The sequence below is a fragment of the Rousettus aegyptiacus genome, unplaced genomic scaffold, assembly GCF_014176215.1.
Source record: "Rousettus aegyptiacus isolate mRouAeg1 unplaced genomic scaffold, mRouAeg1.p scaffold_m13_p_2, whole genome shotgun sequence".
NCBI classification, from domain to species: Eukaryota; Metazoa; Chordata; class Mammalia; order Chiroptera; family Pteropodidae; genus Rousettus; species Rousettus aegyptiacus.
In genome coordinates, this window is record NW_023416295.1 from 144,196,501 (window position 1) to 144,221,834 (window position 25,334).

General features: G+C 33.3%; 1 protein-coding gene across 3 annotated transcripts in view; it reads left to right on the forward strand.

The window, feature by feature from the left end:
* Positions 1-25,092, forward strand: part of LMNTD1 (lamin tail domain containing 1) — a 237,692-nt gene extending 212,600 nt beyond the window's left edge. For 2 of the 3 annotated variants that reach the window (XM_036237233.1, XM_036237234.1), the window contains exons 5-8: positions 8,086-8,272; positions 8,825-8,944; positions 10,804-11,018; positions 11,615-12,069. In XM_036237233.1, the coding sequence (XP_036093126.1) occupies positions 8,086-8,272; positions 8,825-8,944; positions 10,804-11,018; positions 11,615-11,828 (736 nt within the window). In that variant the 3' untranslated portion in view covers positions 11,829-12,069. Of the gene's footprint in view, positions 1-8,085; positions 8,273-8,824; positions 8,945-10,803; positions 11,019-11,614; positions 12,070-24,492 lie in introns of those variants that run through there. The other variant, XM_036237235.1, reaches the window with a different exon arrangement.
* The last annotated feature ends 242 nt before the right edge of the window (positions 25,093-25,334 follow it).

Consider the following 25,334-nt stretch of genomic DNA (forward strand, 5'->3'; position numbering starts at 1 on the left):
AAAAGTGATCATATGGTATTTATTGTCCATCGTGTTATCAGGTATATCACATTGTTTTTTATATTTTGACCCATACTTGCATCCCAAGGATAAATCACATTTGGTCATGATATATTATCCTTTATTGTATTATTAATTCAGTTTGCTGGTATTTTATTGAGAATTTTACATCTGTTTTTCAGGGATGTTGGCATATAGTTTTGTTGTGTTTTCTTTTCTGGCTTTGGAATCAGAGGGATGTTGGCAATATAAAATGAGTTTGAAAGGGTTCCCTCTCTTCCTCTTTTTTGGAAGAGTTTAAGAAGTGTTGGTATTAGTTCTTCTGTACATGCTTTGTAGACTTCATTCATGAAGCCATCTGGTCCCAGGCTTTTCTTTTTTGGAAGGTTCTTGATTACTAATTCAATTTCCTTGCTTATTGTTGGTCCATTTAATCTTGCTATTTCTTCTTGATTTAGTCTTTGTAGTTAGTATATTTCTAGAAAATTATCAATTTCTTCTATATTACTCAATTTTTTTCACACATAATTGTTTATAATTATTCCTTATAATCCCTTTTATTTCTGTATCATTCATTGTAGTATCTCCTTTTTTCTTTCTGATTCGATTTTTTTTGCATCATTTTTTTTTCATTTGTCTAGCTAAGGGTTTGTCAATTTTGTTTATATTTAATATAAAAAAACAACTTAATTTCACTGATTTATCATTCTTCTATTGCCTACTTTATTTATTTCTGCTCTAATTTTTGTTATTTCTTTATTAATTCCTTCCTTTAACTTTGGGTTTAGTTTGTTCTTTTTTTAGTTCCTAGAGTTATAAAGATTGGTAATTTAAGAACATTATTTTTTTGGTTTTTATTTTTAATTAGAGTTGACATTCAGTATTATTTTATATTAGTTTCGGGTGTACAGCATAGTGGTTAGATATTTATATAATTTATTAAGTGGCTCTTCCAATTAGTCTAGTCCCCACCTTGCACTAAAACAACCCTTTAGAAGTAGACCAAATAATATAAACAGACAATTCACAGAAGAAGGAAACTGAGTGGTCAATAAGTAGGTTATTCAATTTCACTATAATCGGGAAAAAAAATAAAATAAAATAAATAACACTTAGATACTATTTTTTACCTATGGTACTGAAAGTATTAAAAAACCTGAAAATTTCCTGTGTTGTTAAAGATGTAGGGAAGAAGAAGAGGAAATAGCATATCATGTGCAGGCAGTTGGTAAAGCATGTAATAAAATAAATTGTCACTAGTCTCGTGAGAATTTTCTTGTGGTAACATTTTAAGCAAAGGTAAGAAGTAGAAAAAAAAAAGAAATTAAAGAGACTGACAGATTATGTTAGGGCCTTGTTTCCTTGCTGTAAAGTTGTTATTTTCTCTGGAAGGAAATGGTCAGACATTAAAATATCTATCCTTGTACAAAATTGCTCTGGAAGCAAAACGGAGAATGGGTGGGAGGAGCCAAAACTGGAGAAACCAGTCAGGACACTGTTACAGTGTCACGTAGAGATGATGAGAGCCTATGAAGATAGCAGCAGCTGGGATGGAGAGGAGGAGATGTATGTAGAAGATGCTAAAGAGGTAGAGCAAATAGAATTTGATCACAGATAAGGCAAGAAGGATAAGAGAGTGGGAATACAATGAAAGTTCTAACTGTGGCCAACAGAATAAATGATACAATTCACTAGAATAGGTTTCTCACTTTTCCAAAAATGATGAATTTAGTTTGTGTTGTGTTGATTTAGAGGTACATTTTTGGTCTTGCTGTCAATTGTTTCTATGGGTCTGAAGCTCGGCAGAACAATTTAGAGAAAAGGCTTAAATTTAGCAGTCATCAATGTATTAATGGTTACTAAAGTCCTGTTTATAGATATCATATATTTAGAGTGTGGCTAGAATAAAAAAGGTTAAGGACAGAATCCCAGTGAAACACATCTAAGAGTTGGATGAAGGAAAAAAATAAAAATCCGAAAAAAAAAAAAAAAAACTGAAAAGGAGCAGCCAGACTAACAGAAGGAAAACAGTGGACTTGGAGAAACAAGGGTAGGAGTTCCGTAAAAGAGGACCTATCTGGCAGAGGCAAATACCACAAAGACATTAAGACAAAGACTGAGTTGATAGAAGTGTAAATTGGTGCAGCCACTCTGGAAAATAGATTAGAGATTCCTCAAAAAATTAAAAATAGAAATATCATATGGTGCAGCAATTCCATTCCAGGTAACAAAACAAAACACTAATCAAATCAAAAATACTAACTCGAAAAGGTATGCACCTTTATGTTTATTGCAACATATTTACAATAAGCAAGATATGGAAGCAACCTAAGTATCTACTGATGGATAAGTGGATAAATAAAATGTGATATATATGTATATATGTATATATGTAGTATATATACATATATATTGCTATATATATAGTATTTATATACATATGTATACACAATGGAATATTATTCAGCCATAAAAGTAATGAAATCTTGTCTTTTGCAACATGAGGAACCTCAAGAACATTATGCTAAGTGAAATAAGTCAGAAAGAGAAAGACAAATACTGTATAGTATCACTTATATGTGAAATCTTGAAAAAAAAAAAACCCACAAAACTAAACTCATAGATACAGAGAACAGATTGGTGATTGCCAAAGTTGGGAGGTAGGGGATAGACAAAATGGGTAAAGGGGGTCAAAAGGTACAAACCTTAGTTATAAAATAAGTCATGGGAATGTAATGTACAGTATGGTAACTATAAGTAATAATACTGTATTGTATATTTGAAAGTTGCTAAGAGGATATATCTTAAAGATTTTCATCATAAAAAAAATTTTGTAATTATATATGGTGATGGACATTAACTATATTTATTGTGGTGTAAATTTTAGCATGTATACAAATATTGAATCATTATGCTGTACACCTGCTGTACACCTAATATGTACATGTTAATTATACTTCAATTTTTAAAAAGACAAGGACTGAAAAGTTACCACTCATTTCACCAACTTAGAGGGCATTGGGCATCTTGATCTAAGGCAGAAGTCAATGCTAGTGGGTCGAGGAGTGAATAAGAGGTGAAGAATTAGTGGCATCATCTTTCCGAAAGCTTGATTGCGACAGCATTATAAAGTGGAATCTGGAGGAGGATTGTTTTTTCCTTTTTTAAGATGTTAGTACTTTTGAGGGTTTGCACATACTTGGGGGGAAGAGGTGGTTTAGAAGGAAAGGCTGGTGTTAAAAGAGAAAGGAGAATCATGAATAGACTGAGATACTGAGGTAGCACAAGGAGGTGGTAACCAGAAGGTTTCACTTTAGTTGGGAGAAGAGTCCCTTTTCCATTGATATAAGGTGGGCTGAACAGAGATGAGGTAAATGCATGAATGGGTGAACTTCTTTCTGAGTGGAATGCAATAAAACAAACATCTTTCTGACTGCCCTGTGTTCTTACCGAGATCATTAGCTGAGAATAAGAATGCAGGAAATGTGAGTCAGGGATTTAAACATTGCTGAGGGAATGGCAGAAGGCACTGGCTCATTTCATCAAGAACACAACTTCCTGCCAATCACTAAGGGAATCACTAAAAGACCAGATGTGGTTGGAGACCACTCATTTATTTGATAGCAGCAATCTGTACATGTGTGTGTTCGTGTGTGTCTTCTAGCAGTGCTTAACAACTAGGGTGTATACAGAATTTATTTTTTTATTGGTTTTATTTTATTTTTTGAATACTTTTTATTTTTTAATATAGTTGACATACAATATTATATTAGTTTCAAGCATATAACATGGTGATTAGACTTTTATATAAAGTACAAAGTGACCACTCTGATAAATCTAGAACCAATCCGATGCATACACAGTTATTACAATATTATTGACTATATTCCCTGTGCTATACTTTACATCCCTATGACTATTTTGTAATTACCTTTTGTACTTAATCTCTTCCCCTTTTTTTGCACATCCCCAACCCCTCCACCCATCTGGCAATTATCCATCTTCTCTGTATCTATGAGTTTGTTTTTGTTTTTTTCATTCATTCATTTTGTTTCCTAGATTTCACATAGAGTGAAATCATATGGTACTTGAAATCATATGTCTATTCATGTTCCTGCAGATGGCAAAATTGCATTCTTTTTTATGGCCCAGGAATATTCCATTATATATATGTACCACTTCTCCTTTACTCATTCATCTATTAATGGACTCAGGTTGCTTCCATATATTGACATATGCATCCATATGTTCCTTGTAGCTTTATTTATAAAGCTACAAGGAACATATGGATGCATATGTCTTTTTGAATTAGTGTTTTGTATTTCTTCAAATACCCAGAAGTGAATTTACTAGGTTTTGTCTCTTATTATAGCCTTTGATTTAAATCTATTTTGTCTGATATAAGTATTGTTACTCTAGCTTTTTTTTTTTTAATTTCCATTTTCACAAAATATCTTTTTCCGTTCCTTTACTTTCAATCTGTGTGTATCTTTCAATCTGAAGTGAGTTTCTTATAGGAAGCCTGTATAAGGGCTTTAATCCATTTACACTTAAAGTAATTATTGAAAGATATGTAGTGATTGCCATTTTATTATGTATATATATATATATTTTTTTTTTTCTTCTTCTTCTTTTTAAAAATGTTTCTTTAACATTTCCTGTGATACTGGTTTGGTGGTGATGAACTCCTTTAGATTTTTCTTGTCTGGGAAGCTCTTTTTCTGTCCTTTGATTCTAAATGATAGCTTTGCTGGGTAATCTTGGTTGTAGGTCCTTTCTTTTAATCACTTTGAATATTTCTTGCCAACCCCTTCTGGCCTACAAAGCTTCTGTTGAGAAATCGGCTGATGGTCTTATGGGAGTTTCCTTGTCTGTAACTAATTGCTTTTATTCTTGCTGCTTTTAAGATTTTCTCTTTGTCTTCAACCTTTGACACTTTAATTATGATATGTCTTTGTGTGGGCCTGTTCGGGTTCATCGGGTTTGTGACTCTCTGAACTACCTGAGTTTGCATGTCTATTTCCTTCACCAGGTTAGTGGAGTTTCTACCATTATTTTTTCAAATGTTTTCAATTCCTCTCTCTTCTTCTTCTGGTACCCCTATGATGTGAATGTTGCTACACTTGATATGTAAGGGTCTCAGAAACTATATTCATTATTCATTATTTTTGGAATCTTTTTCTTTTTGCCATTCTTATTTATTTATTTATCTATCTATCATCTATCTATCTATCTATCTATCTATCTATCTATCTATCTATTTATTTATTTATTTTTGGTGTTTTCTGCTACCTTATCTTCCAAATTGCTGATTTGTTTCTCCGCTTCATCTAATCTACTATTGATTCCATCTAATGTAGTCTTCATTTCAGTTACTGTATTCTTCATTTCTGACTGGTTCTTTTTCATTTTTTCTATCTCCATTATATTTTCCTTCTCTTTGTTGAAGTTCTGACTTCTGTCGTCGAGCATCCTTATAACTAGTGAACTCTGCATCTGCAAGATTGCTTATCTTTATTTTGTTTTGTTCTTTTTCTGGAGCTTTGTTCTGTTCTTTCATTTGGAAGATTTTTCTTTACCTCTACATATTAGCTGCTTCCCTGTGTTTGTTTCTGTGTATTAGGTAGAACTGCTACGTCTGCCAAATGTGGTAGAGTTACCTTATGCTGTAGGTGTCCTGTGTGGCCCAGTAGAATAGTCTCCCTGGTCACCTGAGCTGGGTGCTCCAGGCGTTTCCCTTGTGTGGGCTGTGTGTGCCCTCCTGTTGTAGTTGAGCTCGGATTGCTGTTGACACATCAGTGAAAAGGATTGACTCTCAGCCTGTTTGGCTCTGAGGACTAACCATGCATACGATAGAGGAGCTGTTGTACAGGAACTGACCCTACAGACTGACTCTGATGCCTGCAAAGTCTGCCTTTTGGAATGTCATCTGTGGAGTGATTGGGTGGTGCTTTGGTGTGGTCTGAAGCTGATCACTGGGTGTGTTTGTTCTGGGACCTCTTGGGAGGAGCTCTGGTTCAGGCCAAATTCAGCCACTGCGTGTGCCCTTTCTGACGCCACTTGATATGGATTACAAAGTAATCTGTAGATGGAAAAAACCACTGGAAGTGACTTGAGTGGGCCTACAAGTTGGGTGGGGAAGAGTCTCAGGGAATCACCCGAGTGGGGTAAAAAATGTTAGCTAGGTTGATGGAGTCTCAGACATGGCACTCATCTGCTCATGCAGTCTGTGTTAGGGGAGGGCTCAACAAAGGAACACTGGCTTCTGCCAGCACTTCTGTCTCGGAATAAGATGCCCTTCCAGCCCTTGAATCTAGACAATTCAGCTCTCCCTGTATATCCATGGCACTCTTCGAGCTGCTGCCCCACTGCTGGAGCTCAGAGTGAGAAAGACCATCAGCAAGTAAGTCTATAACAGGCCCTTTAAGAGGAATGCCTGAGCCTCCAGAAGGCTTCCATCTTACTCAGCCATAATCTTTGCTGTTTTTCACATCCAGAAGTAATGGAGATTCCTCTTCCTGGCACTGGAACCTTGGGCTAGGGAGCCTGGTGTGGGGCTGGGTCTCCTCACTACTTGGGGGGACCTCTGCAGCAAAGATATCTCCCCTGATTTTTAACCACCACACATGGACATGGGACCAGCCTGTTCTGCATCTCTGCTCCTCCTACCAGTCTCAAGGTGGCTTCTTCTGTATATCTTGAGTTACAGGATTTCTGTTCAGCCAGACTTAAGGTGATTCTCCATGATGGTGGTTCTATAGTTTAGTTGCAATCTTGATGCATTGTACACAGAATTTGAGTAATTTGAATTGTTGGATTATACGTCTTTGAGACTTTACTCATTGAGCGAAACAGAAGAACAAGCACTAACATTTATTGAGTGACCTTGAACATGGCAATCCATCTCTCTAAACCTCAGTTTTCTTATTTGTAAAATGAGACTAAAAATAGTACCTGTCTTACTGAGTTGTGAGAATTAAATGAGATAATACAGTACTCCTCAAATATTTTGACTGTGACCTTCAATACACAATATGTAGCTGTATTGTGAGAATTAAATATATAATTATGAGTCTATAATGCCTTAACCAAAATATCTAGGGAGTTACATGTTTCCAAATTTAGAATATGGGGGATTTGGGGAAAGTGAAATGATGACTAGACACATATTATGTAACACTCATTAGGGCTTGGCAAATTATCTAAAATCGAACATTAATCTTTACACAGCCAAACATATAAATATTCATACAAACCATGAAAAATGACTGTAAATAGCCTCACTTCAGTCTCAGGTCAGGTTTTGCTACCAAAAGAATTCAGGTCAGATTTTATTTCAAATGTGTGGGTTTTTTAAATAAATTTTTGGTTTTTCAGAACTTTTTGGATTTTGAAATTGTGAATATAAAATCATAGATATAGATAAAATCTTTAAAAAGTGCCTGGCACATAACAAAATTGGTTAATATTAGTAAGGATATATTTCATTTTAAAAATGATATTCTTAACCCACCAAAGGAATTTCATGACATACTAATAAATTGTGACTCACTCCCTTAAAAATGCTAATATATAAATGTTTAGCCTGGCCCCTGGTACATACTAAGCTCATAACACCTTAGTAGGAAAAAATACCATCTTATCTTTGTGTAATGTTTTGTTTGCAGAATTCTTTAAGTTTGTAATTGCTAGTAATCTTCACAGTAACTTTATCAGAAATAAACTAAATAGTTTAACTTTCCTCTTGATCTGTTTGAGAGTTTCATATCTCAGTAGTTTTATGATGAAAAGTAAGATTTAACTAATGATAATCTCATCTTCCTATGGCATTTATATCTTCATACATAAAGTACTTTTTAAGTTTTCTTTAATTATTTTTTGTGGAAGAGATGATTTTATTGCACAGATAAACAGAACTGAGATCAAAGCATTTGTCTTAGATTACAAAATACACTGTTTCTACATAAAATATATCCAATAGAAGAGACAGTTTAGGAACAATTTCCAAAGCATATTTGCTCTTCAGTTCTTTAAATGAATTAAAGACATGTTCATCTGAAGGCACCTTATATTTTGTTTTTCTAGTGCTATTGGAGACATTAAAATAGCTGAAGTGAATGCCATGGGTTTATATGTGAAACTCATTAACTCTTCCCTTGACAAAGAAGTGGAGATTGGAAATCATTTTCTTCAGCAAAATGTGAATGGACAAAGAGTCTCTGTGTACCAATTCCTTCCGAATATCATAATGCAGGCCAATACCACAGTAACAGTGAGTATAAGATATAAATATTATGAAGTAGAATTGTACAGGAAAATCTCATTTACTGGATTAGACTGTGGCTCATCACCAGTGGTTACTTCATCACTCAATCTCTATGTAAAATGTGATGTTATGTTGGCAGTGGCTAACTGTGCCACATTCTCCATTTCTGTATGTAAATTAATACCCATAATTAAATTTCAATAGCTTTTGTCAATTTGTTGTACAAATCTTTTGTTTTTATGATATAACTTTTAAAATTAAAAAAGCCAAATTCCTAAAATTAAGCAAACATAATCTTTAGAAGAAAAACAAAGAGATTGTTTTCCTAGACAATAGGTAATTAGTTGATGCTGGAGGGTTTTTCCTTTTTCTTGTGCTTTTCTTTAAGCCATATACCATAGTGTTTAGTGTTACACAACTTGACAATATATATTATACAGTAATTATATTTTAAAATCTCATATGTTCAGAAAGATAACCTTGTAATAACCCTTTGACATTTATAAAACTATGTTAAACTCCAATGACATTTGTCATTAACAAACTATTTTCTTACAGGTCTGGGCAGCAGCATCTGAAGGAAAGCATCGGCCACCATCAGATTTTCTTTGGAAGGAAGAAAATAAGTTTATAACAAGCCCAAATTGTACAACAATCCTGTGTAAACCTAATGGTGAGGTCAGTATCTGGTTCTTAACAATAGTTTTTAAATGGATAGCCTCCTTATGTTCCCCTTCTCCCTTTAGATCACTCAATTACTTTTCCAATCCTAAAAAGTTGAATAGAACCATTACTAACTGTCATTACACATCAGTAAATCAATAGTAGTCATATTGTTGTCCTATGGAATTTGTAGCCTCTATATCACATGTTGAAACAAGTATCGAAAAAATTAAGAATAAGTGTCTTAAATATTTAATGCTTCAGGACTTCCCAATACATCATTTTATGTTAGAGATTCAGTATTGGAGCAGACTACTTCTATGCTATAGGACAGGGGTCCCCAACCCCTGGTCACAGACTGGTACTGGTCCATGGCCTGTCAGGAACCAGGCTGCATAGCAGGAGGTGAGCAGCAGGCAAATGACAGCAAAGCTTCATCTGTATTTGCAGCCCCTCCTCAGCGCTGGCATCACTGCCTCAGCAACACCTAGATCATCAGGCATTAGATTCTCATAGGACCACCAGTCCTTGTGCCAAAAATTTTGGAGACTGCTACTGTAGGAGCTCGTTGAAGGGCTTTTTATATGTGCATTATCTCATTTGATTCTTAGATTGTTTAAGTACTTTACAAAGGAGGAAAATGAGACTTACAAAGTTAAATGGCTTGCTCAGTTAAGGTTATATGATTGGTGAAATGACAGAACTAAAATAAAACCAGAAATAACTCCAAGAATTTTTCTATTGTATTAAAAATTACCTACAAGGTTCATATGGCCAACATTCCAGAGGTGTAATTAAAATCGTATCATTTTATTTTATCACAATATCATTGTCATTGTCATCAAATATTTTAAGTCCCTATAACTTAGGGAGAAATAAAATATTGCTTTTGTCAAGGAAATGCTTACAATCTAATTGAGGGAGATTGCACAAAAAAAGATTATAAACATATTTTCAACACAAATGACTCTGAGCTGCTAAAAGAAGAGAATCCCTAACTGATGATCTGAAGCAAAAGCAGAGTTTTGCTGCTGTGATCCACAAAATTGAACTTTTTAAAAAAGATTTCATCCATTTCTTTCTCTGCCCTAAGCCTAGCTTAGCTGGACTTGCCTGGCAGTACCTTCATGTCTAGTTAATTAGTCAATCTAAGCAGAGGATTTTTAAATGATTATAACATAAACTGAAAACTTTTAATTTTATAAACTAAAAACATATCACAAGATTCCATATGCTTAATTTTCTCATGTTGAAAAAGACATAGTTGTTAGTCCTTATACATGGTTTTCTTGGATAATTTTTGTGCATATATGTTGCGCACACTCAAGAAACCAAAACAAACTTCAGCTTTAGTGGTCATGGGTCTCCTTAATAGTCCAACTTAGGATTCTAGCCTGCAGAATGCGGTATTCTCTCCATGTATTTGGGTCTGGTAATATCGCCCATTTCCCCATCTCAAATAAGATTATATATGTGTTATATATACACATATATATAGTGTCTTAGATATTTAAAATTTTAACTTATTAATATTATAACTATTTGCACAGTTCTTTATAGTTATGAAATTCAGTAGCTTAACTAAATCTCAAAACTCCCTCATATAGCAATTCCCCACTAACCAGCTTCCCCATTTTATGTATGAGGGCACAGATAGTAAATGACTAACCTGCCTGAGGTTATGCAGTTTGTAGTTTTCAGAATTAGAAAGTAAGACAAATATGTCTTATGGCATCCTTCTCGTATTTCATTACACAATAGGTAAGTGACATTATATAGTTTGATTTTGAAATTTTATTGCAGTAAGCCTATGACCTTAAAAAAAATCTATCTAACTCCCATAATATTTGATATTAATGAATCATTTTTGTTAGGCCATTGCCTGGTATACTCCTATTCATTGGAAGCAAGCATGGGAGAAATTAGAGTCTGATAGTGAACTTGACAGAACCTCAATAGTAAGTCCAACATCTCAAAGGTACATGTTTTATTGGCCAGAAGCTACAACTACAACTAAAAACAGCCAAGATCACTGGAATAAAGATACCTCAAAATCTCAGATGGAACCAGATCGTGTTTTTCTTAAGAGGTAAAAGTTGCTTTTTTTTTTTTTTTTAATTGAATCTTTCCCACAATTGGTAACTGAACAGAAGGGAATAACTGAGTAACAAGTATATATATGATGAATAGGTAAATCAAAAGTGACCAAAAAAATTCTATTTGGAATAAGGCCATAAAATCCTTAATGGTGTTTATGTTTTAAAACATAAAAATACAGAGCAAGAAGGAATAAACTCATGGGACAATAAAGGTTGCTGATTTGCACTAGGTAATATTGAGACCCTCGCTGGCAATTTCACTTCTGAATGGCACTGCTCTTAGAGGCAAGGCTGTGGAGAGGCGAAGAGATGAAATTATCACCTCATCTTTAGCACTACTTAGGTGAAGAGAGAGGAGCATCATCTAGGGATTTCATCTTGGATCAAGAGCCGACTGTGGCCGAAGACACAGAATTTGTTATTCCTTTGTAAACAAATGGGTTGATGTTATGATAAAAATGCTGCCCACAAAGTCTAGAAAAGCCACATTCTCTGGCTGTGAAACATGCTCTTGCTTTGAGCCATCATTACTGTCACTGCATTAAAGGCCTTTGAGTTCAATCTGGGCTTAATTTTTCTTTTACAGAGAAAAAGAAGTCCCACCAACCCTTTTCCCCAATCGCAGCCCTTGGTGCCACAGTCCCAATGTCTCTCCCCACCCCTACTGTCCTTTGATTGAACCTCACAATACCACCATGGCTAGAAGCAACTTAAATAGACGGCCCAGGTCTCAGTCAACCAGGCCTAGTGCAGCTGAGGTAAGTGAAAGGGATACTTTTTTCCAGCAGAGAGTAAAGTAGGGGTGTGTGTGTGTGTATGTGTGTGTAGAACTGGTAAAAAAGAGTTAAGTGGTAAAATGTGCTAAGTATTAAAATCTATTCATATCCTCAAGAATAGATAGCTCCTAAAGGAAATATCATAAACCATTTATTTATAATTGCTGTAGCACAGTGTCTTTACTGTGCTTGATAAATATCTGTTGAATGAATCAAAAGAACAGCATGGCCAGCAAGAGTATATAAGATTCTTGCAGTTTGTCAAAAGGACAATTTTTTAAAAAATTAGGATAAACTGGTTTTACAAGTTATGCTATGCCAGAATTTATCCATCTTCTAAACACACTCTAATATTAATCCCTAATTCTTATTCTTTTTCAATCAAAAGTTTCTTATTTAAATCCTCTAAATAAAGCTTTTAGACTTAGGATTATTAACCCAGAATCTGTAAATGGATTTCAGGAAGTCCATGAATCTGCTAAATTTGGTGTAAAAATGTATGCCTATATAATGTTTTCTGAGGAGAGACTCCATGAAGTTCATCAGATGCCCCCAATGTTTAAGAACTGATTAGAAGAATACAACAGTAGATTGTAAACTGGAGAGAAACCCTCTTTTATACAACAGCTGTATCCTGATGAAATTAGAATGATTTTCAAACCTTTATTTAGCAGAGAGATTTTTTAAAAATGAAATCTTGTGCAGGATCCCAATATAAATAGATAAAAGCAGACCTGCCCAAGTGGAAAAGGAGGTAACAACTTTCATCATACTCTTCCTCTTCTTCCTTCCTTTCCTGTGATCTTTGAGCCACCTCTAGAATCACAGGATTCTGTATATTACAGTGTGAAAACCACTGTTAATAGGCTAACACATTATTGGAAAATAGTATCCCCAAAATAATATCTTTCAGCAGTGGAATGATGAAAATTGTATAAATTTCTGAATATATTTCATTTCACAAAATTAAATATCCTGTATCTTTTTGTCTGAGTTTCTTCATCGGTAAAGTAGGAGATTTGGGTCTGAAATTTAAAGAGCACTTTCAGCAATAAGTTATGTATATATCACACATATACCTTTAGTACTTCATAACCTAGAGTTGAGACTCTCAAGAAGTACATTAACTTTTATTTTTCTCCAATTAATGATAACCTTCACTATTTTACTCATTCTGTATAACTCGTTTTCCAAAGAAATTTAACTTTCAATTTTCTTGATTCACCTTTCTATAATCATGGCAACTTACCTTAATTATTCATAATTTTTGCTGTTTAACACGGCATTTTACTGTCTGTGTATATCCTATAATAATAATTCAAAAAGAAAATTGCTTTAATACCTTCAGGGCCTCTGTTCATCATTAATACCTTTTTTACTTTTTTATCTATTAACTTTTAATATGAACATAAAGAGCTTCTCTCTGATTTCAACTGTGAAAGATGGCCACAAAGAGACAGATGTTATGAATGACTTATTGATGATTTATTGGACGACAGCAATCCCTGCATCACTAGTTCATTTCTTTGAAAGAATATGTAAAACATTTCTTCAGGAAAAAATTACCTCATTTGTTAATTATCCAGTCTCTTTTTTATTTCCCTACCATGGGACTAGTGGCTATTATTAGCACACTTCTCAATAGTTGACAAAGAAAAAAAGAGATAAAACAAAAATTCATCAATTTTACTCATAGTTTCTTCACTCCTGCCCCTTTCCCCCTACACTGATAAATAAGTTAGTATGCTGAGCTACAGGAAAGAAAAAATCTTATTTGCGTGTGACTCTTCTACCCGGGAATGGTTATCTTGTTTTTAACTATACCTCTCAAATATGTTTTAGAGGAGCCTCGAGACTAACAAATAATCATCTACACATCATATGCCTAATTTATACCAAGCAAATTTGTGTTTTAAAACATGTCAAAATGCAGAAAGCAAAGTGGATGATCTTTAAAGCACCTATGTACTAATCATTCAAGATTGATGTAAACATTTTCTAATGTTGCTTCACATTACCAAGAAAAGCCCTATAAATTTGAAATCCCTTTAGATCTTCTTTCCAGTTCTGATACAAAAATAAAATAAGTCATTCTGGTCCTCATTTTTATATTTTAATTACATATATGTATGATCCATGATATATATATATTATAATTGATTTGTTTTTAATTCATATAAATGGCACTAAGCACAGTGCATGACACATAATAGTTGTTTAACACATGTCTGATGAAGAACAGACAGAAAAGGAGACACTGAAGGTTTTTAAATGGGTATCTGATAGTTAGATCTGTATTTTAAAGAGAATTTTGACAGCAATGTTGAAAATGAAATAGAGTGGAAAATATTCCAAAATCTAGGAGGAAAGAAGGGAGGAAGAAGAAGAATAGGAGAGGAAAGGAAAGAAAAAGTAGAAAAAGCAGATTAGAAAAAGAGACTGGGGACAAGTATGTCCTGTAGAGTTGTAATTTGAGACCCAAAAGGATGTAAGAGGGAGAAGTTGGGGCAGGAGTAATATTTAAAGAAATCATGACAAAAATTCTCAAAAACCAATGAAATATATCAAGCCACAGAATCAAGAAGAATAAGTCCCAAGCAACACAAGTCCAAAGGAAACCACACATTTGTATAATAAAATGTCAGACCACCAAATAATAAAAGTTGAAAAATAATAGAATGATATCTTCAATGTGCTAATGTGCTAAAAGAACTGCTATTCTAGAGTTCTATACCAAGCAAAAATATACTTTAAAACGTGAAAGTGAAATACATTTTCAGACAAAAGAAAACTGAGAGAATCCATTAACAATAAAGCCAAAATAAGAAAATATTTCAAGTAAAAAGAAAATGATTATAAAAGAATGTATAGTCATAGAGGAAGAAGTGAAGAAAATGCAGAGTCAAACATGGATAAACGAAGGAATATTCACTATGCAAAATAATGCTAATATTGTCTTATAGGGTTTAAAATTTATATAGAGTAAATTTATGACAGCTGTATTAGTTTCCCAGGGCTACTGTGACAAAATACTACAAACTTGGGGGCTTAAGACAACAGAAACTTATTCTCTTACAGTTCTAGAGACTAGAAGTCTGAAATTAAGGTGCCAGCAGGGCCGCCCTCTCTCCTAAGGTTCTTGGGATTATCTTTCCTTGCTTCTTGCTAGCTTCTAGCTGTTGCCAGCATTCCATGGTGTTCCTTGGTTTATAAATACATCACTGTAATCTCTGCCTCAATCTTCACAGGGCCTTCTCTCTCATGTATCTGTGTTCATATTTCTCTCTTCTTATAAGGACACCAGTCATCGTATTAGGGCCTACCCTAATTTAATAAGATCTTGTCTTATGTTGATTACATCTGCAAATACCCAATTTCCAAATAAGGTCATGTACACAGGTTCAAGGGGTTAGGACTTCAAAATATATTTGGGGGGGGACATGATTTAACTTATAACAGTAGCAATTGCACAAAAATTGGGAGGGAATTAAATGAAGTTAAAGTACTCTAAATTCCATGATTTGTTCAATAAGTTGTAAAAGTAGCAATTTATATTAGTAAATCAAGGATATGCATATTGGAATCTAGGATAAACACTAAAAGAATAGTATTTAATTTTCATGTTTATTAATGACATATACCATACTTTCATTATCATTCAGTTCAAAATATATTCTGATTTCCAATGTGATCTTCTTTACTACATGGCTTATTTGGAGATAATATATCACAAAGTGAATTTTTTTTCAGAAATGCAAAATTGGTTCAAGCTTTAAAAATTAATTAAACTTATCATCTTAAAGGGATAAAAAGGAAAATTATATAAACAGCTCAATAAATACAGAAAAAAAACATTTGATAAATTTACTACCTACTCAAGAGAGAACCTTAGAAAATTAAGATTTGAATTTCCTTGATCTGATCAACAGTATCTATGAAAATCCTAAAGCAAATTATCATACTTAATGGTGAAATAATGGAAGTTTTCCCCTTGAGATCCAAATCAAGACAAGAATTCTTTTTATGATGACTGCTATTTAGCAATGTACTAGAAGTCTGAGTGAAATAAAGCCACACTGTAAAAGCCAATCTGTTATAAATAAATGAAACTAGAACTTTGATAACGTTGTGCGGGAGTGAAGTATTTAAAAATCTCATCACCATAAACTCTCTCTTAAGGTCACACATATGGAATTTTACTTAGCTGGACTGTAGTCAATTACTCATTACAGTTCATTAGATCTGGCTTATCTGTCCTGGAATCAAAGTACTTTTTCCCATAAGAACATGTTTCCAATTCATAATCATAACAAAGGAAAGAAATAAAAGTTTGAAATAAATTCTTTTTATGTGTCCTCCATATTAGTATCTGTTTTACTTATTAATGTTTATACCTGTATTGCATTGTTTAAATTTATATGATTAAGAATTTGAAATGTCAAGTGTCACATCTTTATGACTGGATAGATTTTTAGTTTATATACATACAATTTCTAGTTATATTATTAACTAATGCTGTCATATTATACATATATTGATAATATAACTAGAAATTGTATAAATTGATATATAGAAATTTTAAAGAAAAAAATCAAACTATCCTATAGAATAAAAAAGGCCAATTACTTGGACCTCTCACAATCAGACTTAATAGAATATAATTACTTGAAGAAATACTGCAAATTACTTAGAGTTTTGTCCATTCTGTTTTTTGTTATTGAATAATAGCATCAAGAAATTAGGAATTCTTTGATAAAAGAAAGTTATATCATCTATTCAAAAATAATAATTTTTCTCTTCTGTTGCTTCCTTTTGGAAAATTTAAATTATAATATCACCATACTTCTTTTATGAAGATTAGACAAATGAAAACATATTTATATATGTCTCTTTTTATAGTTAAATAAAGGTTTCTTTAATGACCACACAAAGAATTCCAAGATATGAGTCCTAATGATAGAATGATTGGGTAATTTCAAGACTAGTTCTTTTATTTCAAAACATTTCAGCATTAAAAAACAGAAGTATTTTAAGTTAATTGACCTGCAATTATGAAAGATTATAATCTCATTAATAAAAATATATATTATTATTGATCATTTCTTTACACAAGAAATACTGTTTCAAGAAGTCACAGTATTCAGATTAAAGTTATAAAGTGATCAATGTTTCAGGTTTAAATAACCCAAGAAATTGCCATCACCCCCCGACATTGAAACGAACATTACTATCACTGATAATTTTGTCATTAAATTTCAAAAAATTAATAGATGAGATTTTTTTTTTACAAATGTTATTAACTTTAAATTCAGTACTTTGTTGTGAAACAGGCTTTCAGAGTGCAATTCAAAACCTTTATCCTGAAGCTAGTCAATCTAGAAGGACATACATAAAATATTTACAAGGTCTGTTTCATGCTAACAGATTGCTCCAGAAGATGGGATGTGATGAGCCTATGGAAAGAAAAATATCTTAGAAGCCTATTTACATTCTAATACCATAACTTACTATTCAGACAATTTATTCTGTGATGCGCCAAACAGCATCTTGACTATTGGATTCAGAAACTGAATAGTGGCGAAAAAAAAATAACTGTCAGAAACACCTTGCATTTTTGTTAATCTTTCTTACAGATCACATTTTCATATCCAGCTTCTAGATATTATTTCTTTGTAGTCAGATCCTTACAGTTTAACTTGATAATTCTTCCTCTGAGCTTGCAGTGGAAAAATAAAGGGTTAGATGTGATTGAGGAGCTTTTCCTGTAGTGTTTCCCCTCCCCTCCCCCAGAGGAGTTCATTGTTGTCTGTACCTGGGATATTATTTTGTTTTTTTTATCTTTTATTTTACAGGAGTAAAAGAACATCTAATGTTCTGTGCTAAAAGTAGTTCGTATTTGGGATCATTCTACTAAACACGATTTTAGTTTGATACACTAGTTTTCTATGTAGAGATTATATTTAAACAGAATGACTTTCAATCGCTGCTTAAGTACACAGAGATGAGGGAGGCCACCATCTCTGTTACCTCATTCATCACTAGAGTAGAGTCGGCTAAAATGGTAGACTAAGTAGCAGGGGCTCTGTCCGCACAGAATCTTGTGGATCCCTCCTGATGAGGCCCAGTTTCTGTACCTCCTTTTACTAGCTGCTTCATCACTATGGCATCTGTAAGGGTAGAAAGTAGAAAGCATTTGAATTTTATAGGTCAATAAAATTGTTCTGCAACCTCAATTTTTAAAAATATATCTTCTAGATGGATATATTTTCTCTCAAAGTTTTGATTAATTGTGTCTTGAAATATGTTTTCTTTAGAATAATTCTTTGAAAACTTGGACTTAATAATCAAATAATGCTTTTCAAGGGCTTTTTAAAGTACTTGGTTCAAGTTACCATTAAATTAAATGTCCTTAAGATTTCTTCTTCAAATGAAAGAAAATCTTTTTGTTGATAGTTTAGTCTAGAATTTGTTTCAGTGTGAAAAATTAATGCTTGAAATATTGAACAAAATTCCTACTGACTTCCTTACCCTCTTTTTGGCAGAGTTTGGGGGGACAAAATTACCAGGCCATCTAAATAACAAAAGCAATAGGCAGTCAACTCAACCTTTAAAGCTGAGTGACAGTATTGCAAATTTTCCTTCTCTGCAGAATAATAATAAGACTGAAATAATTTGCAGATATCTTTAAGAGCCATCAGAACACAGATTGTTCTCATATATCCTGTAGTCATTAATTTTCTGTTAAATATTTATGTTGCTTTTGGAGCCAGCTTTCCTTTCCTGTCATTTGATAAACTTTCTAAGAATGGGAAACAAGGAAATATCACATGTTTACTTTTTGCCCTATATTCTCATCCTGTCCTTGTTGACAGATAACTAAGAGTGATTGAAATCCAGTCACTTAAAATGCTCAAAAACAAAATTCTGTAAGTATACTGATACATTTTAATTCAAACGAGCAACACATTATTACCAATAGTATAACAGAAATTATTCTGGTTAAAGAGACTACATATGTTCTATAGTTGTGTATCTTTTAAAAGGCAATGAAGAAAGATTAGAAACTTTGACTACTGCTATTCTGTTGATAAACAGCATTCTGTCTTTTAACCAGTCACTTCCTACATTGCCTTATCTTCTTTTATAAGAATATCGACATATAAGTAATTGAGGAAGATCTCAATTGTTTTCTGTATTGTAAGTGTTTTTGTTTAAACTATTCCCAAAAGAACTAATGACGAGGTGATTTTTTGGTCTAGAATTCCTTCTTCTACGTTAAAATTATTTGCTGCTGTAGTCTGTGACCGATCTATTTTATGTTTTCTTGCTCTTTTTTCTGACTAGACTTTAGGTTTATTCTCTGGTTTAAAGATAAAGCTACAGCCACCTGATTCCTAACATGTTTGTATTCTAGACTCTGCTTGCACAGCCTGCTGGCCTTTCATGTTCCCTACGCCATGTCTGCACACCAACTTTTCAGTTTTTCTCAGATTGTTCAGCTATATAATTTTTCCAGCTTGTGTCTTTCTAGAATTTTTCCTAATTATCTTCTATTTTTTCTGAAGGTCCCCTACTCTTTTTACACATTCACTCTCCATTTTTACAGCATCATTATCCTTTAGCTTCCCACTTCCTAAAAACGTGATGACCACAACCTCCCTATTCCTCTGAGAAACTTTTTTATCAGATACTTCTTAATAGGACATTGAGACTGTAAGGGATTTATTTCAATCACCTCATTTTAGAGCAAAAGAAACAGAAATACATAGCGACAAGTTCCCAAAATGTACCCAGTAATCAAAGAGCCAAAACAAAACTCAAGGTTTTTTAACCGCAAAGAGCTGAAGAATCCAGGCTTGGCCCCTGCTCCCAGAGGTCTGCTATCTACTAGGATTTATTTCATCCAGTCGTTGTAGCCCTGAGCAGGGTGTAGTTGAAATGCAAAGGACGGAACCTGAAATCTGCCACAAACATTAGCAACCAGCCCTTCTACTACCGTTCAGTGACCCTTCACTCTCTGTAGCTAGAAGAGCATTATACTAAATAGTGAATCTGGATATGAATTGGAAAGGGGACATTTTATTATATTCAAAAACAAGGATTTTTTGTTATTGGCTTTGGTTGGAAAAAAAATATTTTGAATCTTCTCATTAAATATTGAATAACATTTGAGAGAAGATTTTTAGCCTTTATTGGTCTTTCTCAATTATTATTTTGCCGAACTACCATGGTCACAAATTTGTTCCTTGATCCCCTCTGTGGTAGATTCTTTGGTAAACTTGATTTTTTTTTAACCCATCCTATTTTAAAAAGTTCTAGGCCTCTTAAGATGCCTTACTCTGCCTTCTTAGAGCTTCCACCTCCATGTGGTAGTATCTTTAGGATTAAGTATCAATGTGCCCTGGGAACATTGAAGCTTTTACTGAGAACAAAATTTTACTCCATCTCTCAGTGAATAACTTCTTTATTTCACTCAGCTCCTGAGTCTTGTATGTCTGTTCACGTAAAATTGTTCAGAGAACAAGTTATCATGTGGTTCTCATTGATATTCATGACCATTCATTGGTAACTTGTAATATTATATACTTGCACAGTATTGCACAGTTTTTGCATTATCTTGTTTAAACCAGCAGTAGGAAAGGCTGATATTATCTTCATTTTATGATTAAAGACATGTTAGCTCAGAGATAGTCAGTGACTAACCTAAAGTCACTTAAATAGTAAATGGCAGAGTTAAGGCTAGACTCCTAGCCTAAAGCCAGTGTTCTTTCACACCACTCTACCAATCAAGCATTAGAATGCTCTTGCCTTTGTCTGTATTGCTCTCCTTTCTAACTTGTCTGAAAGGAAAAACGTAACACATTTAGAAGCAGCACTAGAAAAAGATATTTCCATTCACAAAAAAAAAAAAAAAAAAAGGAGTTGACTACCATGAAAATCTTAAGACTGCTCCATACAGCAAAAAGATTCAGGTCCTATTTTCAAAACTGCTAATTAAATGGAGTGCCAATTGTTGGTACAAACAATGAATCAAAGTTCAATCTCTGGGATGTTGACTGCTAATCATATTTCTATGCTACAACTGATTAAAACCACGTAGTTGGAGTCACAGTTCTCATATCCTCTCTTTGCTAGTACTTTGTAAGCAATGTGTGGGAGTTCTATTGTGTGACTAATGGGCAGTGTAGGTGAGTGATGTTACAAAATGCTACAGAAACAGAACTTTCCACAAATTAGAGTAGGAGCACTCTGGAAAGGCCAGGTAATTCCCTTTGTGTCTACTACTACCTGCCATATAAACTCCCAGGTTTTCTAGGAGACACTGAGGAATCTAGGACAGAAAATAAAGAGGTGAGAAAGAACAGGGCAGACATATCACCACCACTGTCCTCAAGAGTATGCAATTGCTTAAAACCTGGAAAGAAAGCACCAAAATTGCAAACACAAGATATTAAATTTGTAATCGGTAAAAGTCTTCATACCTCAGAGGTACTCCTGTGTATTATATTAGGCGCTCTTAATAAAGTGCTAGTTATGGAATCCTTTCATGAACTGAACTACAATTACATAGCTCTGAGTGTTCTCAACGGTATAAACTGGACAAGCCAAACCTGGGGTGTTCTTCTAGCTCTCCAAGGACACTTCCTTGGAACCCTGATAAGAATTTTCCATAACAGACTTTTTCTGGGGCTATTGTGTGTGTGCGTATGTGTGTGTGAATGAAAAGTCAGTACTAAATAGCCCAGAAAGAGGGACTAATATTTAATACTTTTTAATATGAAACCTTGCTTAAAAGGTTTGAAAATGTTTGGATTAAATTTTCTTGTGTCAGTGTTTTCTATCTATACTTTGTTGTATTTTCAATCTAAGTACTAAAACCTTTTCCTCTTAGCCCACAAAATGATATTCCAAAATTCTTCATTCAGTTGAAATTTTATGAATATTTGTTTCCTACAATCTCATTTCTTCAAAGTTTCTCAGTCACTCTGTTCTCTGATTTTCTGGCCTCAACCTTATGTGTCAAACTTAGGTTGTATAGAAGGGGTAAAATCTAGATTCCTCACCCTGTTGGGTCAGAGGTACCCAGAGTTTAACTAAATGCCTGTGCAATGTCTCCACTTCCACAGAGAAAGTATAGAACAAAAATATCTCAGACTGTGAAGCCACCTGCTAAACACTCCTAGAAAAGACTAAAACCAGTTGCACACAGAGAAATGAAACTTTCTTTCTTTCTTTTATCTCTTAAATCTTTATGTGTGTTACCTGGTATATTTTAAATCTGGGCCCATCTTAGATATATATGGAAAAGTAATTAGGTATTATTCAGGAACAAACAAGATGAAAATGAAGTACTGAACTAGGGAGAAATACAAAATATAAACAGACCAATTATTAGTAATAAAGTTGAAACAATAATCAAAAAAACTCCAAACTAATAAAAGCCTAGCTTCACAGGTTAATTCTACCAAATCTTTAAAGAAGAATTATACCTATTTTTCTTTAACTATTTCAAAAAATTGAGGAACGAATGCTTCCAAATTTTGTCAATGAAGCTATTACCCTGACACCAAAACCAGGCAAAGACATTACAAAAACATTTACAGGCCAATATCTTTGACAAACATAGATTCAAAAATTCTCAACAGAAAATTAGCAAATAAGATTCAACTATACAGTAAAAGAATTATATGCCATGACCAAACAAGATTCATCCCAGGGATGCAAGGATGGTTCTGCATCCATAAATCAATCTATGTGATACATCACATTAACAAAATAAAGGATGAAAACCATATGGTCATCTCAGTAGGTGCAGAAAAAGCATTTGACAAAATTCAACAACCATTTATGGTTAAAACTCTCAACAAAGTACATAAAGAAGGAGCATATTTCAGCATAATAAAGACTGTATGTGACAAACCCACAGCTAATATTATACTCAATAGTGAAAAGCTGAAAGCTTTTCATAAAAGAAAAAGAAATAAAAGCATCCAAATCAGAAAGAAAGATGTAAAACTCGCATTATTTGCAGATGACATGGTACCATATAGAGAGAACCCTGAAGATTCTGTCAAAAAATTTGAAGAACTAATAAATAAATCCAGTTAAGTTGCAAGATACCAGATTAATATACAGAATTTTTATTGTGTTTCTATAAACCAATAATGAATGATCAGAAGGAGAAATTAAGAAAACACTTTCTTTTATAATTGTATCAAAAAGAATAAAATACTTTAGAATAAACTCAACCAAAGAAGTGAAAGACCTGTACTCTGAAAACCATAAAATATTAAAAAGAAAAATTAAAGAAGATACCAAAAAAAAAAAAAAGGAAAAATATACCTTCCTCATGTATTGGAAGGATTAATATTGTTAAAATGTCCTTACTACATTTTACAGATTCAATTCAATCCCTATTAAAATACCAATGACATTCTTCTCAAAATTAGAACACTATTCTACAATTTATATGGAACCACAAAAGGCCCTAAATAACCAAAAAAAATCTTAAGAAAGAATAAAATGGGTGTGTTACATTCTCTAATATCAAACTATACTACGAAATTACAATAATAAAAACAGCATGGTACTGACATGAACCAGATACATGGATCAATGGAATAAATAGACAGCTCAGAAATAAATCCTCACTGATATGGTCAATTTACAACAAAGGAAGCAAGGCTATACAATGGGGTAATAACAGTATATTCAGTAAGTGGTGTCAGGGAAAATGGACAGATATACGCAAAAAAATAAAGTTATATTGGACAACTTTCTTAAACCATATATAAAAATAATTTCAAAATCATTTAAAGACATAAAAATAAAACTTGAAACCATAACACTAATTAGAAAAGACATACGCCTCTCTACGTTTATCTCAGCATTACTAATAATGCCAAGATATGGAAGCAACCTAGATGTCCATCAACTGATGAATGGATAAAGAAGATGTGATGTACACACACACATGTGCACACACACAGATGATGTATATTATTCAGAAATAAAGAATAAAATCTTATCATTTGTGACCACATGGATAGACCTAGAGGGTATTATGCTGAGTGAAATAAATCAAAGACAACTACTATATGATTTTACTTATATGTGGAATCTAAAAAAAAAAGAAAATAAATAAACAAAAAAGAAACAGATACATAGATATAGTGAATAAGCTAATGGAGGGTAGGGGGATGGGAAAAAAAGAAAAAAAGAAGAAAATGTAGGATGTGAACATTTCAAAATGGGTAATTAAACTGGTTGCCTCAGAAACATTTTGATCTTCATATTTAAGATCAGAAGTAAAGAGTATTCATGACCAGCTAATGAAATAGCCATGCTGCTTAGGTATCAAAGAACACTGCACATCATAAATCACCACTAACACTGTAACTTGAACAAGTGCACATGTTACAGAGTTGAGTTAGAAGGATTTTAAAAAATGAATAATTCTTTAACCTTGGCAAAAGTTGAGGTATCACAGAAATAATTCCCCCTCTCCTGTTATTATCCTGCATCTGTGAGTATGTTCAAGATCTGATAATTCTACATTTTAATTTAAGGTTAGTGTGACAGAAAGACTCTGAACATCTCTACATTTCTATAACAATGTAATTTCACCATATTAATGGTCTGTATTATATTTCATCATACACTGTCATTTTATTTATTTTTTGTTCAGGACAGTAAAATCCAAGTCTAGAAAACGCAAGGATACCTGACATGTCACAACGAGCCTTCATCACACAGGAAAGGAAGCCAACAGCCAGCAAGAAAATGGTTTCTTTTAGAAAATATAATTCTTCAGGACTGTAACCATTTCTTAAAGAAATAAATAGAATTTGTGGACAAGTTGACACATCTGCTTTTTAGGCTGTTAAGAAAAAAAACATTGGTCAAAAGCAAAACCATCAAGAGCTTTATTTTATGCACATGTAGATCCCCAATCACTAATTTCAGTCTTTTATACTCTGCCCAACTATTAGGTCTACGACTTCTGTCATTTCTACAGATACATTTTCCAAAAGCACATGTTTCAGGAATACTCAGTCTGATGGTCTGTTTGATTCTCTACACTTGGAATCTGTCTCCTTTAAGCTTGGATTAATTTAGCTTTCTAATGATTGGCAGTAATAAATTTCTATGTAATAACTAGTTAGGAGGTTTTAACCTGCCTACGCTTACCTCAAATTCAGCCAAAATATTATCACAAGCTTGTGATAACTATGTACAAATTCCCATGGGTAGGAAATGCCAAAGGACCAAGAATATTCCAATTAAATTATCCAATACCTTTTTAAAAAGACTTTCTCTTTATTCTTAAGCCATCTTATTCTATACATATCAAGAGTTAAGAAGCTTAGAAAATAATAAAATATGTTTATTTTTAATATTGACCCTCTGTAGTCAGAAAATATGATTGCTTCAGTTTCTGAGAATAAATCCTGTCCATACCTAGTAGCCTTGCTTAATTTAATTTGAGTTGATGTATGTGTATTTATATAGCATATGCAGGAAGATAGG